At 39.0% G+C, this 17,454-nt stretch overlaps 3 protein-coding genes and 1 long non-coding RNA gene across 6 annotated transcripts; 1 reads left to right on the top strand and 3 right to left on the bottom strand.

Moving 5' to 3' along the window:
• Window positions 1-24: 24 nt before the first annotated feature.
• LOC131316968 (pentatricopeptide repeat-containing protein At3g22690-like) lies at window positions 25-1,188 on the bottom strand. The gene is made up of 2 exons (XM_058346550.1): window positions 346-1,188; window positions 25-132 (listed from the first exon to the last, which is right to left on the bottom strand). The coding sequence occupies exons 1-2, from the start codon at window positions 1,186-1,188 to the stop codon at window positions 25-27; spliced, it is 951 nt and encodes a 316-aa protein (XP_058202533.1).
• A 1,028-nt stretch (window positions 1,189-2,216) lies between these two features.
• On the top strand, window positions 2,217-3,013 carry LOC131310503 (uncharacterized). Its single transcript, XR_009195233.1, has 2 exons — window positions 2,217-2,506; window positions 2,822-3,013. It is a non-coding gene; the product is annotated as an uncharacterized LOC131310503 (long non-coding RNA).
• LOC131310490 (pentatricopeptide repeat-containing protein At3g22690-like) lies at window positions 2,651-7,808 on the bottom strand. Of its 3 annotated transcripts, XM_058337538.1 has the most exons (5): window positions 7,682-7,808; window positions 7,352-7,420; window positions 5,286-5,351; window positions 4,819-5,180; window positions 2,651-4,696 (listed from the first exon to the last, which is right to left on the bottom strand). In XM_058337538.1, the coding sequence occupies exon 5, from the start codon at window positions 4,440-4,442 to the stop codon at window positions 2,769-2,771; it is 1,674 nt and encodes a 557-aa protein (XP_058193521.1). In that variant the 5' UTR covers window positions 4,443-4,696; window positions 4,819-5,180; window positions 5,286-5,351; window positions 7,352-7,420; window positions 7,682-7,808; the 3' UTR covers window positions 2,651-2,768. The 3 variants fall into 3 exon arrangements, with proteins under 3 accessions (XP_058193521.1, XP_058193530.1, XP_058193539.1); XM_058337547.1 differs by lacking the exon at window positions 4,819-5,180; XM_058337556.1 differs by lacking the exons at window positions 4,819-5,180; window positions 7,352-7,420 and having other exon boundaries at window positions 7,682-7,805.
• A 3,766-nt stretch (window positions 7,809-11,574) lies between these two features.
• On the bottom strand, window positions 11,575-16,989 carry LOC131315884 (homocysteine S-methyltransferase 2-like). The gene is made up of 7 exons (XM_058345109.1): window positions 16,686-16,989; window positions 14,089-14,145; window positions 13,754-13,983; window positions 12,977-13,106; window positions 12,625-12,828; window positions 12,414-12,485; window positions 11,575-11,901 (listed from the first exon to the last, which is right to left on the bottom strand). The coding sequence occupies exons 1-7, from the start codon at window positions 16,860-16,862 to the stop codon at window positions 11,734-11,736; spliced, it is 1,038 nt and encodes a 345-aa protein (XP_058201092.1). The 5' UTR covers window positions 16,863-16,989; the 3' UTR covers window positions 11,575-11,733.
• Window positions 16,990-17,454: the final 465 nt, after the last annotated feature.

A 17,454-nucleotide genomic window follows, 5' to 3' on the forward strand; every position in this document is an offset into this window, starting at 1 on the left:
AAAACAACCCTATATGTGCGTGACCTAGGAGTACATAGCCGCTGCGGGGAGGCCCACAACGAAGGCATAGGCGAATCCCGTAACCTGAAACAATGAGCACAGATACTTTGCAGACACCCACTCGTCCCTGGCCTAGCAATATGCTGAAGCCATAGTGAAGTTATTGGCTTAAGATAAACAAAGTATGGGTCCGGAAAAAAAATCGTTAAAATTTTTGTACACTCAATCAATTGGAGATAATCACAAAACTTATAATAATAAGTCTAGGTACACAACAATCTCATTTAAAATCTCTATTTCTCGGGTTTAAGATGTAACGTCAATGTTCTTTATTCTGTCAAATACCTGCATTGCGCTTTCAGTATCACCACACCTACGGAACATGCTAGCAAGGGCTTTGTTAAGCTTCAAGTCGCGATGAATCCCCTGATTTTCAATGCAACGGTAGATCCACTTTGCAAGATCAGGATCTCCCAAGTACCCACAGGCAGAAGCAATACTCGTCATTGTCACCTTGTTTGCTTTCACTCCTTCATTCTGCATTACTCTGAAAAGTTCTATTGCGTCGTAAAATAATCTCCCATGCACCAAAGCCTTAATCATGGTGCTCCACGTCACAACATCAGTCTCTGGCATCTCAGTGAACAATTCCCAAGCCGAATCCACATTGCCGTTTCTTGCAAAACCCGCGATCAACAATTCTTGTTTTCCACAATTTGCATACATGTCGATAATGGCGTTACCAACAGTTTGCCAATCATCTAATCCATTCCTCATAACATAACCATGGCACTGCCGTCCAAAGGCAAAATCGCCTAACTGTGAAATTGCTGACGCTACAGATATCATTGTAACCCTACCTGGCTGTATTCCTCGTTGAAACATTTCAACCAATATAGCAAGAGCTTCTCTTTCCATCCCCTGACACACGTAGTTTGATAGCTCAACATTGTACAATTCCAAGTTTTTATCAACACATTCCTCGAAAAGCTGTTTTGCTCTATCCGCGGCTCCACATTTAAAGTACATATGAATAAGGGCATTCACCACAAAAGTATTGGCCATGAGCCCTGTCTCGCTTATGTAAGCACTTACCCTCTCACCCAAATCCAAGTCCCTCAACTTTGCACAGGCCGATATTGCACCCGCCATGGTACCCGAATTGGGCTTAATACTTGCCTCAACCATATCAAAAAACAAAGAAACAGCCTCTTAAGGCTTGTCCCTCCGAGCACAACCACGAATCAAACAAGTCCACATCACGACATTTGTCTCGGACATTTCCTCGAACACCTTTTTCCCAAAATCAATCTCCCCGCACTCAGCATGAAAATGAACCAGGCAGTTCTGGATAAACAAATTTCCCCCTAAACCATATTTCAAAACTGACCCATGAAGCTGAATCCCCTCCCGAAAAAACGCTGCCTTTGCGCAGCCATTTAGAGCAAATCGAAAGGTATAGCGATCTGGGGTTAGACCTTTTCCAACCATTTGTGCATAAATCGAGATAGCTGCATCAACAAATCCAGCAGCTGAGTACCCTTTGATCAAAGAATTGAGCATGTAAAGTGAAACTGTACTACTTACATCACCTTCGTATAACTCATAGGCCTTTCTTGCGTATTCTAAGCTCTGGGGAGTGGCTATTTCGGCATACGAAGATATTAGCTTGGTTAGCTCAGTAGGGCGGGTGTGATTGAGGCCTTTTCTTGTAATCTGAGCGTGTGATTGCTTGACTTCATTCATGTTTTTGCAAAGTCTGAATGACCCAGTTCTAGAAGGGTGTTTGGTGTTGTGTTCCGGTTGGTTTTGGTTTGTTAGAGTGAGAAAATGGGACAGGTCGGTGGCAGCCATTGCTGTTAGGTGTCCAATGTTTCACCAAAAACCAACTAAATTTGCTGTCGGGTCTCTCTCTCTTGGGGTTGCCCTCGAGCACCTTCTCATGCTCCAAGATTTGATGGTAACTCCAGAATGCTGATATAACAAAAACATAACGCCTGGTTTTCTTATAACTATCACTAACCGAAAAAATAGGAGTGGCGGCCAGGATGTAGCAACCCTGTACGAGCATGACCAAGGAGTTCATATCCGCTGGTAGAGCAGCAAACAAGCCGATCTCGAGTCAAGTTTTCTTAGGTTTGAGTCATACTTGAACTTGTTCACGAACTTTAACTAATAAGAAAAATTAGATATTTATGCTCTCACACTACTTATGCTCTCACACAAGTTTAGAACTGCAAATAACGGTTCCGGTGATTTATCCATTTAATTTCGGGATACCTTTTAGGGGTACATAGAATTATTGCAGTCCTTATGGGGCATTTGCTCAAAAGTATATACTATCAAATAACTATGCGTATTACATACTGTAGGTATATTTGTTAAGAACTTTCATCAAAATCAGCTCTCCATCTGTGCACAATAAAAATATTATTAACCCCTGCATATGAAATGAATTTGAATATGAGAGAAAAGAATAAGAGTTTCAAATATTAAAGACACTATAGTGTGAGGCTGAGCCCTAATGTCATTCAAAACTTCGAACTCTTAGAGCATCCACAATATAATAATCAAAATCAAAAGATTGCTAAAATTAGCAATACGTGCTTAAAAAAGTGTTCACATTGTAATAATCAAAATTAGCAACTTCCTAACCAATAATCAAATTTGTGCATTTGAATAATCAAAAGTAACAATGTGGGATTTTACATTGCTAACTTTAACAATCCTTTAAATGAAAAATCAAAAACTGACGTGGCAAATTTTGATTATTCACTTTTGATTATTACATTGCGGATGCTCTTATCCTCTTGGTCACTAGACGATTGGCGCTTGGGAATCTCATTCAAAATCTCTATTACTCGGGTCCAAGATGAAACGTCTATGTTCTTTACTTTGTCAAACATCTGCATTGCGTTTTCAGTGTCGCCACACCTACAGAACATGTCAGCAAGGGCTCTGTTAAGCTTCAAGTCGCGATGAATCCCCTGATTTTCAACGCAATGGTAGATCCACTTTGCAAGGTCAAGATCTCCTAAGTACCCACAGGCAGAAGCAATACTCATCATTGTCACCTTGTTTGCTTTCACTCCTTCATTCTGCATTACTTTGAAAAGTTCTATTGCGTCATCAAACAAGCTGCCTCGCACCAAAGCACCAATCATGGTGTTCCACGTCACAACATCAGTCTCTAGCATCTCATTGAATAATTTCAAAGCCGAATCCACATCGCCATTTTTAGCAAAACCTGTGATCAAGCAGTTCCATGAGACCACCGATTTGGTTGACATCCGATCAAAAACTCTGCAAGCCAATTCTTGTTTCCCACAACTAGAATACATGTCGATAATGGCATTACCAACAGTGTGCCAATCATCTAGTCCATTCCTCATAACATAACCATGGAACTGCCGTCCAAAGGCAAAATCACCTAACTGTGAAATCGCTTTGGCTACAGATATCATTGTAACCCTATCTGGTTGTTGACCTCGTTGAAGCATTTCAACCAATGTAGCAAGAGCTTCTCTTTCCATCCCCTGACGCACGTAGTTCGATAGTAAAGCATTGTACGATTCCAAGTTTTTATCAACACATTCACCGAAAAGCTGTTTTGCTCTATCTGTGGCTCCACATTTCATATACATATCAACAAGGGCATTCGCCAAAAAAGTATTGACCGTGAGCCCTGTCTTGCTTATATAAGAACTTACCTTCTCACCCAAATCCAAGTCCCTCAATTTCGCGCAGGCTGATATTGCACCTACCAAGGTAACTGAATTGGGCTTAATACCTGCGTCAACCATCTCAAAAAACAAAGAAACAGCCTCTTTAGGCCTGTCCTTCCGAGCGCAACCACAAATCAAACAAGTCCATGACACGACATCTCTCTCAGACATTTCATTGAACAACTTCTTCGCAAAATCAATCTCCCCACACACTGCGTAAATATGAATCAGGCAGTTCTGTATGCACAAATCTTCCTCCAAACCCAACTTCAAAACTGACCCATGAAGCTGAATGCCCTCAAGAAACAAATCTGCCTTGGCGCAGCCACTTAGGACGAATCGAAAGGTATACCGATCTGGTGTTACACCTTCTCCAACTATTTGTGCATAAGTCAAGATAGCTTCGTCAACAAATCCAGCAGCACAGTACCCTCTGATCAAAGAATTGAGCATGTAAAGGGAAACTCTACTCCTTCCATCGCGTTCAAATAACTCATAGGCCTTTTTCGCGTATTCCAAGCTTTCGGGGGTTGCTATATCGGCACACGAAGATATTAGCTTCGAATAACTCATAGGCCTGTGACTGAGGCCTTTCTTTGTAATCTGAGCTTGCAATTGCTTGACTTCTTTCATGTTTTTACAAGGTTGTTTGGTGTTGAGTTCGGATTGGGTTGGGGTTGTTAGAGTGAGAAGTGTGGAGTAGCTGGTGGCAACCATTGATGTTCGCGTCTCGAATGTTTTCCCAAACACCAACTAAAAATAACTGAATATCTTATCTCAACTTTAACTTCAATTTTTTGCCGGTGGCTCACTCTCTCTCTCTCTCTCTCTCTCTCTCTCTCTCACACACACACACACAACTGCCGTCGAGCAATTTCTCAAACTCCAAGAACCCTCTTCTCTTCTTTAGCAAGATACTAGGCGACCGGCTCGTGCTAGCACGAGATGTCTCATGCCTGTTATTGGTAGGACTGCACAAATAGGAGCAAGTAAATATTCAGTGATTTGCGTATAATATTCATACAATAGAATTCTATACACATCTAAAGACATGTAATAGGTATGTAGTTTTACATTGCCACTTTTCACTTACTGATACAAGGCAGACGATTTGTAGTGATCAGCGAAATCCATTCCAAGATGGACTTCTGCTGCAACTGAGCTCACTTCCAGCATCCATGTCGCTGTATTGTGCTTTTCACTTACTTACACGAGTGCCATGAGGAGATTTATGCCAATTGAAAGCTACACTATTGGTCATCAAAGAAAACACCGCTTTTTCTGTTTGGTTGATGTTTCTAGAATAATAAAGCTTTTCCAAAACTTTATAGTTGACAAGCATTTTCTACAAAACCCTAAAGAGATGTTCACAAGTTTTCAAACATAACTTCTGCTGAAAAATAATAACATCCGAAATCTAATAGTTCCTTGTATTCAGAATAGTATCCTGCAAAACTGATTCTCAAACCCCCACCAAACAGCCCATGTCAACTTGCGGGACTTAATAGAAATGATACAGATACATACGGACAAAATATGAAATAAACAGAGACGACTTACCCATTATTATTCCTTGAGCTCCTCTATAATATGAACTGGTTAATGTCCTGAATCGTTCCTGTCCAGCTGCAGAAAGAGAAATAAGAGAACTTTTCGAATACAAGACAAAACGTTTTAACAGTAGTCAAATCCAGAGAATCAAACACTGCGACATGCAATGCAAAAGAGCCAAATCGAACTCTTGCATTGAGATGAAAATTAACCTAAAATAGGAGAACCCAAAGCAAGGGAGGAAATCCTAACAAACAAGCCTTCTTTTGGTGAAATTGATGTTTTCAGTATTTTACAGCATGTAATAACAGTAATAGTAACACGCAAATGCATAATCCCTCTTTTTTTTTTCCTCCTCTTTTCCTCTGCACCATAGTGCCAAGTAAAATCCTCGACTCCCGATAAAAGGCGGAAATGCTCTCTCAGTAACCTAGAATAGTTTCCACAAGGTAAAAAACCTATGCCTCCACGGTAACTAAATTGTGAATACACTACGGTGACTACAGAAAAGGAGATAAACATTTTTAAGATCTATAAAAGTTGTGCATTTGAGCAACAACAAAGAGTTGACCTTTAACCCACCAACCCACTCTTCCCCATGAAGAACAAACCATGAAAGGCCAGAGTCGAGACTAATCAAAACCACAGCCCAACAGCCATCCAACAACACTCGAGTATCTGCTCTAATGGTTACAGTTGCCCCTGCTGGCTTGCAGGAAGAAAGAAATGTATTTCCTTCAAAGTTTTTAGATCTTCCTCCGACTTACCCGACCCATTTTACTTGACCAAAAATAATATACAGTTAAATTGTATAATTTACACATTACGTACAACTCCCTTGAAGAAGCAATTCTCAAGGTATTAGATTGACAAGATCTTATCCGGGCACTTCTCAAGGTATTAGGTTGACCAGACCTTATCCATGCACAATCTTCATTCCTGTATTCCAAGACAACTCCAAGAAGTCTCTTGTAGACTTGCAGTTGAGAGCCTCAAAGAAAGCTGGCGTAAAACCAGAAGAGAGGGGAGGAAAACGGGGTAACAAGAGAAGAACAAGGAAAGAATCACAGAAGAGAGAACACTGCGGAAGAGAAAAGAGGATGATCCCGAACAATGTCCAATATGCAGTTTTCATATCATTTTTTTTTTCGGGATAAGTTGATATTCAGTTGTCATATCATAAATCTAAAAACCCTATTACATTGTCTACTACCATTGCAAGCAATAAAGGAACAATCCAATAATGAAATATGGAGATTAAGGAACAGGTGGAATCCTAAAGATACTACACACCAAATTAATTCAAATTTCTAATCCAAGTAAAATCACAATCTTTATCCAAAGCCTTTGTTGTCCTTGCCAAAAGGTCAAACATACATACTCAAGCCCAATACGGTATAGAGTTCCTTTCAATCAATTAATAACCCATGCCTAATATGCAAATTGCCACGCAATATCATGTCCCATGGGCGAGCGATACTTCTTCTCATCTCTTTCTTTGAATGAAGCTTTGTTAAAAAAAATTCATGTGGTTTGTGAACTCACACGCAATACAACTTAAGACTTTCATTATCGCAGCCAATTTAGACGGTTCAATACTTGCAGTTAGTTAATCGGATACGTGCAACAAATTTATAAGTATATTAGTGGCATTATACATTTTCATGAGTTTATTGACTTATTCAAAAGTATTCAACATCGAAAGCTACATCATACTCATGACTATACATAAGTAAAAATCCATTTCATACAAATACAGGCACCACGCTCGCACAAACTCATAAACTTCTATTTCTCCTTCTAGTGTAGAATGAAATTCAGATCAACAGAAATGCCAAAAACAAAGAACCAAAACAATTCAAATATGTTTGCATCCTTCAAAAAAAAAAAAAGCACACAATGTAACATTTCCTGAAGAGAAACCACATAGAAAAATTCGTGTCTGAATAAGCCATTAGTCTCATTTTGGAACTATCTTCCCCTTAATAAACCTTTTCCTTTTTCTTTTTCTTTCTCTTTTCCTATTTCTTTTTCTCCCCCGGGTTTGGGAGAAGAGGGCCCATGAGAAGCATTACCTATGTCCCAAATTGCAAGCTTCAACTTTTTACCCCCCATGGTAACATGTTTTACTTTAAAATCCACCACTATAAAATAAGAGAATCAATTAGCCAAAACATGAAATGTAGATAAATCATGCACAACTGATGAGAAGAACAATTGGTACAGCTACCCCAATGATTTCATAACACTACTTTCATTATTGAACACTTAGCACAAACTTAAGCATTACAATCAGCAAATAAAGAACAGCCAGATTACCCTGTGCAGTGTTTTATGTTAGTTGGTTGTGTTGTGTTTAATGTAGGTAGGTTAATGTAGTGAGGAGAAGGCGTTATATAACGTACATCGGTTGTATTATTGACCATTTCTGTTGCAGTGATGTCGTAAAGATGTTCTGCTTTTTCTGCAAATGCAGTGGCAGGGATGAATCCAATTTGGTCTGCTATCTCCACATTGAATTTGAGCCTGCAGATAGTTTACATTTAATGAGAAGTTGTTTGCGCTAAACTCTGAACATGGGTATGATTGAATAGCATGTATATATCTTAGCAGCAGCGAGGGTTGTTCTTCTAGTGGTCAAGATGTCGGTAAAGCATTAGTTTAGTCTAGTCATTCATCAATAAGTTTTTTTTTTACTTAAGTACCAGCAATAGAGCAGAAATAAAGTGGACAGGTTACAGAGAGGTTTGGAATTTCTGCTACTGGTAATTGTGGCTAGTCCATGATTATCTTTTTTTCACGTAAGGTGCACAAAGGTCATCATCTACTATAGCAAAAACCTTTCAAACTTGTGATAATAACTCACATGGGTATGAGAAAAGGAGAAGAAAAGGGGGTTATCAGGAAGGAGCTGCATATAGTGAGGAAGTAAAGTTTGACCCTTTGTATCTAAAGTTTGACCCTTTGTATCTAATATGCATCCACGTGTAGATTCAACCACTCATCAGAAAAAGGTCCAAAGGATGGAAGTGGGAAACCTAATTTCCAAAGGTTTCTACCGAAAGTCATCTCAGTTGTTAGTTATTAATGTGAAACCCACGAACTCCCTCCCCTCCTTTTGTCTAGAAACATCTGACGGAATTCACTCCCCATTTTAAAAAAACTTTGATTTATCCTTTTTTTATTTTCTGTAAGTTATAAGCCTTGCAATCCTAATTCACATAAGAGACTTGGATTTTTAAGAGTTATGATAAGATATGAATGCGCTTGTGATTGGCTCCCGAGCCCGAGGCTCGGGATCTGATCCCCCCTTTGTCAATGGCGTCAGAGAACGGAAACCCATCACCAGCTGCATCTCTGTCTCCACCACCACCACCTCTACCTGCGCCCCATGGTTTTATGCAAAAGTTCAAGCTATACGAGACTTGATCGGTACATCAATCTTCTTGCCCACTCTATTATCCTGTCTTGATTATTGCTTTGATGTAAAAATGGGATCTTTGGATTTCTTTTGGGATTGGAAAATTGCATCATACTGGCAGTAGCAGTTTTTCAGAGATTAATTTGGAATTTTGGGTGTGACAAGGACCTAAACTAATTTAAGGTATTTTGCATACAATTGACCTCAGTCAAGTATGTGTCGGATAAAAGTTGATCAACTGTTAGTTGTGTCATTGGTTTGTCGATGCTTGTTTTAAGTTTTTTGGATTTTCCCTTCTGCTGGCTGAGTAAAATTTTTTTTCAAGGGCAATCCCTAACCATAAGTTCAAGGGACAAGACAACAAAGCTCATACCCCCAAAGCTCCAGCGCATAACTATGTTGATGGCTACGTTCACTGGGTTAGATAAGTAATGTAACCTGAGTTTCTGCTAACGGTTCCAGCAAAGTATATTCAATGATTAGCGGTATTCTCAAAACGTTTCCAGTCATAAATAAAACAAGTCCAGCCACACTGACATAAGCAACAAAAGGAAGCTAGCACACCGTAACTTTCCTCAAACACAAAAACAACCACCCCAAAACATATGCTCATGACTCCAGTAATTAACCCATAACCACCGAAACCTTTGATTGTTCACCAATAAACCGCAGGAAACACCATTTGGCAAGTGCATGGTGAAACGAAGAAACCCCCAAATCACAGTGAAGAAAATAAATTGGAAAAATCACAAAAATCAAGCCAAACCCTAGAAGGAGAGCAGGAGCCGCCGATCTAAGCAAAGAACAAAGCAACGAAATGAAGAAACCAGAAACCCACAACACGTCCCTAAATCGACATAGAAAAGAGAAGTCCAAGAAACAAGAACCGAACCTATGGAACGAGTAACAACTGCTAATTTCACCATCGGATGAACGAAAGGAACATCAGCAAATCACGAAGTCTACGGCGAAGAACCTCCCAATAACGACTCACCGTCCATCGCCTAGGCTTCTTCTTCTCCCGTTCTTTTGTCGGTGTCTCCTATCTCTCTCTCTGCTCCAAGCCAGACGAAGGCAAGAAAAAGGCAAAACCGGAGACGTGGCTTGATCTAGCCCACGTTCTTCACATGAGGCGAATAGACGAAAATACCCTCAATGCCTAAACTAGTGGCTCCCCAATTGAAGGGCACAATTGGAAAAATTGGAAAAATTATGGCAAGCGTTCAATTGGCTTTTGTTCTCTTAGTTTTAAAGCTTAGATATCGATGAAGTTGATTTTTGGTGTGGATGAAGCTTTTAATGAGATATGAACAGTCTTAATTATTATTGTGGATCCGAGATGAGCTCACATGATGTGACATACTAAAAAGGGAAAGGAACTTGTTCATTAATAAAAAATGTTGACTAAAAAAGAGGTGGGTGACCGGAATGGAGCAACTCTCCATGTAAATGTAGTGGTGAAATCAGAATTTGGCCATGGGTGCGACAATTTCGAAGGGGAAGTGTATTGTCAAATAAGGCTTCACCTTGAGGTTTTTTTTTTTTTTTTTTTTTTGTGTGTTAAAAATAACAGATTTTTAGTTCAATTATATCGTGATCTTTAAATGAATATCATTGAGATATTACTTATATGATTCAAACAGTTAATTTTTCAAATTGCTAGTATTTCATTGTTTGTGTAAAAAATTAAGTTGTTCAAGCCTCAAAAAGTACCAAATCAACTTTCATTAGTACAATATAATTGTTTTTCGGAATGGGGATGGCACATGCCACCCACCCCCATTTACCTCCGCCCTTACCTCTATGGGCGTGTCGAATTTACCTCCGACTTTCATTAAGGGCTTGATTCGACTTAGTTTGTTAGCAAACGAGTCAAGCTCAAAATCAAGTTTTATGCCTGTTTAGTAAACAAGTTAGGCTCGAATTAGTTGTAACTCAACTCATATATAAAAGCTAGCTCATTTGTTGATGCTTAATTGGTTCATTAACATATGCTCATATAGTAAACAGGCTAAGCTCAATTATTTGGGCTAGACTCAAGTTCAAGCCAAGCTCGAGGCAAGATAGTTTTGAACCGAGCTTGAACACCTCAAAAGCTCATCTCGGCCCGTTAGCCCTACCAAGTCGTACTCATGGAGTCATGGGGCAGCATCAAGACAGGCTTGACTCATAAATTGACCAGCCTGGTTGAGGCTGGAAGACATGAGTATGCCCTAGCAAGTAGCATCGTCCAAAAATTTCAGACTCATATTCATCTGGGCACAAGATCGACGATTATTAGACATGAGTATTCTGTAGCATCGTCCAAAACTTTTGAGCTCGTATCCTTCTTCTCACTAAACCAGCCTAAGATTAATAGATGAGTACAGCGTCGTGTAAAAGCTTTCGAACTCATAGCCTTTGCTGACACCACATGAGAAAAGCTCAATCAAAACTCTCACCCCCTAACGATAAATATCTCGTGCCAGTTGACTCATGAAAGGGAACTTCTATTTGAAATGAAATTAGATCCAGGCTATGGCCAACTAATAATGGTGAGACCGTGAGAGTCGAGACCACACTTTAGTACCATCCAATGATCATTTTCTAAATCAGTCACCAACTGCCTAAGCCTCGATCTGATTCTCTCACGAATACTACCATGGAACAGCGATGAAAGATCAAATTTACTCCTACAGGGACTTTTAGTCTACAACTAACCCCCATTCACATCATATTGCAAGGGAATGTGTATGTGATGAATCTGTCGCATTTGACCACTTGGCCACTCTCCCCTTCCCCTCAATGAAAATGAGAATGGTGCAATATGCACAAGTTGACAAACTAGTAAAGAGGCAATAGAAAGCTCTTAACATGAGCAAAATAGATGAACGAAAAGGTCAAAGAAAGAGTGGAAAAGATTATAAAGAGACATAGAATAGAGTTTTTGTGGATAGGATGCACATAGAGCAAAACCAGATGAGAGGAAACTACTTTTATGCTTATAATCTAGAAGAAGTTCACGCGTTAAATCTCTCTCTCTCTCTCTCTCTGAACTCAGAACTGGATGGTGGTTGCAGAAAATGATCTGGTGGAAAGAGCCTTAGTTATAGCTCTGATAGTGTTAGGAGTAGTCCTGCAGCAACCTCCAATAAGACAAGCCCCATCTTCACACCACTTTCCCACATATGACACAAAATCTTCATCTGCAACTCCTGTTGATTTCTGCAATCAAAAAGTACACAACATTTTAACATGTTCGCAGTTTTATGGAATGCATCCACATGAAAATCAGAAAGATATCAGCAAGACAAAAGAATTGTATTCTCGTCTCATTTTTTAAAAACAACATAATGGCATATTGCAAGGTAGGAAAACTAAATGAAGAGGAGGTCACACCAAGAAACGCTATACAAATGGATAATTGCCATTCAGAATAATGAGGCTCGTTGCACCCACATCATTTTAAAACATGACCCGTAACTGGCTCAAAGTTAGTCCTTCCAAACGCTTACGAAACTAGTCCAGAAAAATGAATTGTAAAAGGTTACTCCTTAATGCCTTATAGCCATATGGTTTAGATACGGCAAGCTCAAAAACAAACACTTACCGGTATAATCCCCAATGGAAACAGCCCATGGGATAATGGTCTAAGATGCGTTACTTTACCGAAGATGAGTGCAAGAGGTCTGACTACTGAAAAAGTGAATGCAGAAAGAAGGAAACGGATGACTCACCACCCACTGCTTTCGCTCCGCATCGTAAGTCTCACCACTGTTGGGATATAGTAGTACTGGTTTAGTTGTTACCTGCAAAGAAAATTTTCGGTAAAATCATTACATAATTCATTCCATCCTAGGAAAAAAATAGTAAAGAACAAAATTAGATACTTCTGTAATTTTAGTGATCAATCCTTGTTGAAGAGCATAAATCTAAACGATCATATACCTTCCCAATTGCCTGAATCAGTCCATGAATAAATCTAGGAGGGGTGCAGTTGATTCCAACAGCAACAACTTGCTTACATGAATCAGCTATTGAGGCACACTCTGATATGGAATCACCACTAACCACATTAACACCATCCTTAGAATTGAAAGAAAACCACGCTGGGATCTTTATGTCTTCTTCGTCTAGAATCTCAGCAAATGCCTGAAGGAAACCAACGGAAATCAGGACATATGGCTACAAAGACCAAATCCTTAAAGCTTGTCACATTCGTTGCGAAGGACAATGCTGGGTATATACATGAAAAAATGACCAGCAGCTACCTCCTAACCACAAGCAACATTGAAAGTACCTTGGCTTCCAATTTATTTGGAATGGTTTCAAATGCAATTATGTCAGCGCCTGATTCTGCTAGAACCTGAACCCTTCTCCTGTGAAAATCTTTCAAAGCTTCCAAAGTGACAGCATCACCATAGATCCCACTGTAAAGGAAGACAACAGCAACATTGTGATGCTACCCAAAAAGCAATCAATAGGAGAGAGATCTTGCGAAGCTTTTCACGATCATGATGTCACCATAACTCCTATTCTTAGTTATCTTGTTTAAGTCACCTAAAATCACCATGTTTCCATTGAACTCAGGCTAGTCCCCTTACTCCAAGCAAGTTAAGTAAAATTTTCTCACTTCAATCATGTCACTATAGTACATCACATGGAATTCTGATCCCTTCCAACCTAAAAGATTATCTGCAAATACTTACTTGCGGTGACCAAGCATTGTTTGTTGATGACCTTAATCCCCTAAAGACTGCTTTTACAAGTGATAAGTTGGTAACTCAAATACACCGTTCTTCCCTGATCCATCCAACCAGAGAACTTAAATGCTTGAGAGCACAAATAGTTTACTCCAACACACAATGCGCTAGGCTTACATGCATATGTTCCTGATGTGATTACACATGCGGTGATATAGTATAACCTACAAAAATTTAATGTGAGAGTTGGATATTAAGCCGAAGAACCGCAGCAAACCAAGATGTGAAAAAGCCAGAAATTTCATGCGTACAAACCCCAACAAATAGTGCATGCGATCTGAGCAACTATGCTAAGGAGCAACCAATGAATGTACCTATATTCAGAACCATCAGCAAGATAAGCTCCAAAGCTTCCCACAGAGGCAGCAACTAAAACTGGGCGTTGTTTCAAAATCTCTCCATTTCCAGTGGCATCCCAAGAACCTTTGCATCCTATGTTGTGATACATCTCCCTTGCCTCACATGCTATCTCAACACTTCGTCGAAGCAAAGCTTCACCTTCTTCCATAGACAAGCCTTTAGCCTCAAATCCCTGAAGGGTAGCCTGTCCATGCAAAACGAATTTTTATGACTTTTCTTTATGGTGGAACAAGAATGGTTTTTCGGGTTAAACTTGAACAATGATATAGGAAAGTAGGAAAACCAGTACCTGATAAGATGCAGATATTATGATATTCGCACCAGCTTCAAGGTAATCAAGGTGCACCTATCATACAACCAAGTCAATTACGAACAGAAAACTGCGATAAACAAAAGCAGTATTCAAGTTACTAGTGATTATGTGTTAGCAACGGTACATTTTGGGATGAATTTCACGCGGTTTTACAAAAAAAAAAAATTCATGGATATCAAATGAGGTTGGATTACTTTATTCGAATCTATGTTATTTGTAATCCAATCCTTCCCGCCTGTCCAAACATGATTTGTTATAATGGGTGGAATAAAGACTGTCTTTGGAATAAGTTGGAGCATTGTTTTTCTCATCGGATATGGAATATGATGCAGGATAACTTATGCTATAATATCCTATGTTCAGTTGTGACCGGACTAGATTCTGAGATTCTCTATATTGTATATTTGCCATTGTTTTCTATAATTTTCCAACCCATCCCACTCAATCCCATCAACCCTATGGAATTGGTCTAGTTGTGGAGTAAAATGTTTTATCACACCACATTATTCCATGGTCTAGTTATGCAATGGTCTACTGCAACCAAATATAGAAAAACCAAAATATAGGATAAATGTTAAATGCCAAATGAGTCCCCATGGATAACTAATCCAATCCCACATCTTTTATCCCTCAAACAAACCTGCAACGCGCTTCGTCCAAGAACTATGTACGCTTGTCTCCTTAAAATCCCACCCTCCGTCGCTGAACTAACCGTATAGATTCAACATTTTCCCAGCATTAGTAGGAGAAGTTTCAGATCAGTGGTGAAAGTGGCAAGTATTATTATGGTCATGGCATAAAGATTGGAAAGCTCTGTTGTGACGGCATCAAGAAAATTATTGGGTGGTCTTGGGACACCGCCACGTGGTGCCCAACAACGCCTCCCAACAATCACATAGTCATTAGAGCCCACAACTAAAAGTTTATGAATCCCACATGGTTGTGTGATGTATAAAGGGCATTGGGGCACCATGTGGTGCCGAAAAACCAACGAATAGTTACTCCTCTCTTGGGTGTCTCGATCAGCCAAAAAAATAGACAAATTCTAGTGCTACGCAACAACTCTATAGAAAGAGTATTTGTTTAAAACATGTACCTTACAGAGTATAACTTAAATAAATAAACTTAGTACATGAAAGTGGGCAACTGCCTTAAAAAAACAAGTCTTTCTGAAGCAACCTCTGAGGTGGAGCGCATAACTTCGGACACTTCACTTTCAGTATATAATTCGTACCCGTACTGAAAAACAGCAGCACCCAATCTGATGTTGGTCACTACTGGAATGTATTTAGGACATAATCAGATTTATTGATGTTTTTTTAATAACTCAAACGTTCGGGCCAGCTTACACGCAACTCGTTTATTACTTGGAACTAATACCTCCCCCACTTCAATTAAAGCCATAGCAAAGCAGGAAACTGTTTTGTTTGTTTGTTTTTTTATCTCTAGTGTCGTTTCAGGGAGCTTTTTCAAAATAAATCGATTTATTTTTATATATGTTTCGAATTACTCTCGTTGAGTTGGATGATTGCTCCTAATTTTTTTATATATAAAAATATAAACAAATAATACCAGTTGTATTTAAGGCAAATTAATTTTGGAAAAACTAAGCCTTAATTCTGTATTCTTTTTCTGGCATTTGTATTATTTTGGGGTTTTACTCTAATTCTGTGGTGGCCAGGTAATTTGGAGCTTGAATTTGGTTTTTTTTTTTTAACGAAATAGTAAAGTATCCATATGAAAATTTTCAGACTTAACCAACGGGGTCGTAGCCTAGCAGTTATCTTCCCGTCCTCCCACAAGGGAGGCTAGGATTCGAGTCTCGTAAGAGGTGTTTATTAGAGTTCAAGGTTATAGACAGCTTCTAAACCCCTGTGAAACCTCCGTACAACATTAGAAAAATAAAAAAAAAATTCAGACTCTGCTCTGTTTTGAGTCTTATATGTGTTATAGATCTTATTGTAGTACTATATTATCTTTTATATTTTCTTACTAGGATAATAATCTCAACTCTCAAGGAAGCCAGTAAGACTGTGAGAACAGAAATTCAATGAAAAATATCTGGAAGGAAAAATGACGTCAAATTTGACTAATTTTTTTCTAATAATTCACCAAGATTACCATTTGTACACTTTTTTCCTTACTAGGAAAATATCTCAAATAACTATAAGGAGGAAAATCAAGGGAAAGTATTTGGAAAGAAATTGTGACGCAGAATTTGGGATTTCATTTCAAATTATCTCATATAGTTTTCAAATGTATTGTAATCTCCACCATCTCTTGAACTAGACCAAACACTCCTTTTGGGGCCAGTCCATTATTTTTGATGATTAATTTTATTTTTTATTTTTTACTTTTAGTCGTAAGTTTTAACTTTTAGACTATGATTAATTCAAGAAATTAACGTAAATTTAACAAAAAATCGTTCTTGAAGAAGGAGCCTAAATGTAGTGATAATACTGTGATATATAGATACTGCACCATTTACACACACACACACACACACACACACACACACACACACAGAGAGAGAGAGAGAGAGAGAGAGAGAGAGAGAGAGAGAGAGAGGTTACCTTTCTAATGAGGTGAGGGGAACTAATGAGGCATTTGGCGCTCCACAAGGGGTCGTTGAGGTCAGCGCCGTGTCGTTCGAGCTCGGTGGCTAGGCCGCCGTCAATGACGGCGTAGCCGCCGCACTGCCGGAGGAAATCTGACATTAGCGTCGACGGTTGGACTGCGTTGTGTCCCATCTCCGTCTGCGGCGGCTGGCTGTGGATGGTTCTGGGTAACTCACGGTGACCAAGTGGCAGTTTTTTTTTTAGAGAAGCAGAGTAGGCAAGTGCCGAGAGATTCTTAAAACTGATTCGGTTTGTTGCCAAAACGCCTCTTTGAACTTATTTATAAAGGGAGAAACTAAGGCCGTTTTCGTTTGGTATCTTTGGGTATTTTAGTTTTTGCAGTGGATAAAAGTAGAATAATGATTGAAAAGATGAGTAATGAGCAGAAAGATAAAGAAAGAAATAAAATTAATAATTGAAGAAATAAAGTAATGATTAGAGAAAGATATAGGCTAATAATTGAAAAACAAAGTTAAAATAAAATAAAATTTGGAAACGAAGAAGGCCTAAGTTTGTTAAGTTGATTGTCTCATTTCTTTTCCCAGTGGTGGCTTGAGTTCGAGTTCCACGCGAAGCAATTCTATGGATAACCTTTGAATCCCTCGTTAATTAACATATTAACACCCTGCTAATTAATGTATAATGTATGACAAAAAAACACTCTTTTATAAAGAGAACTGCTATGTGTACATATGTATTGTACATACCATGTACATATGGATTT

This window comes from Rhododendron vialii, chromosome 2a (genome assembly GCF_030253575.1).
Source record: "Rhododendron vialii isolate Sample 1 chromosome 2a, ASM3025357v1".
Lineage (NCBI taxonomy): Eukaryota > Viridiplantae > Streptophyta > Magnoliopsida > Ericales > Ericaceae > Rhododendron > Rhododendron vialii.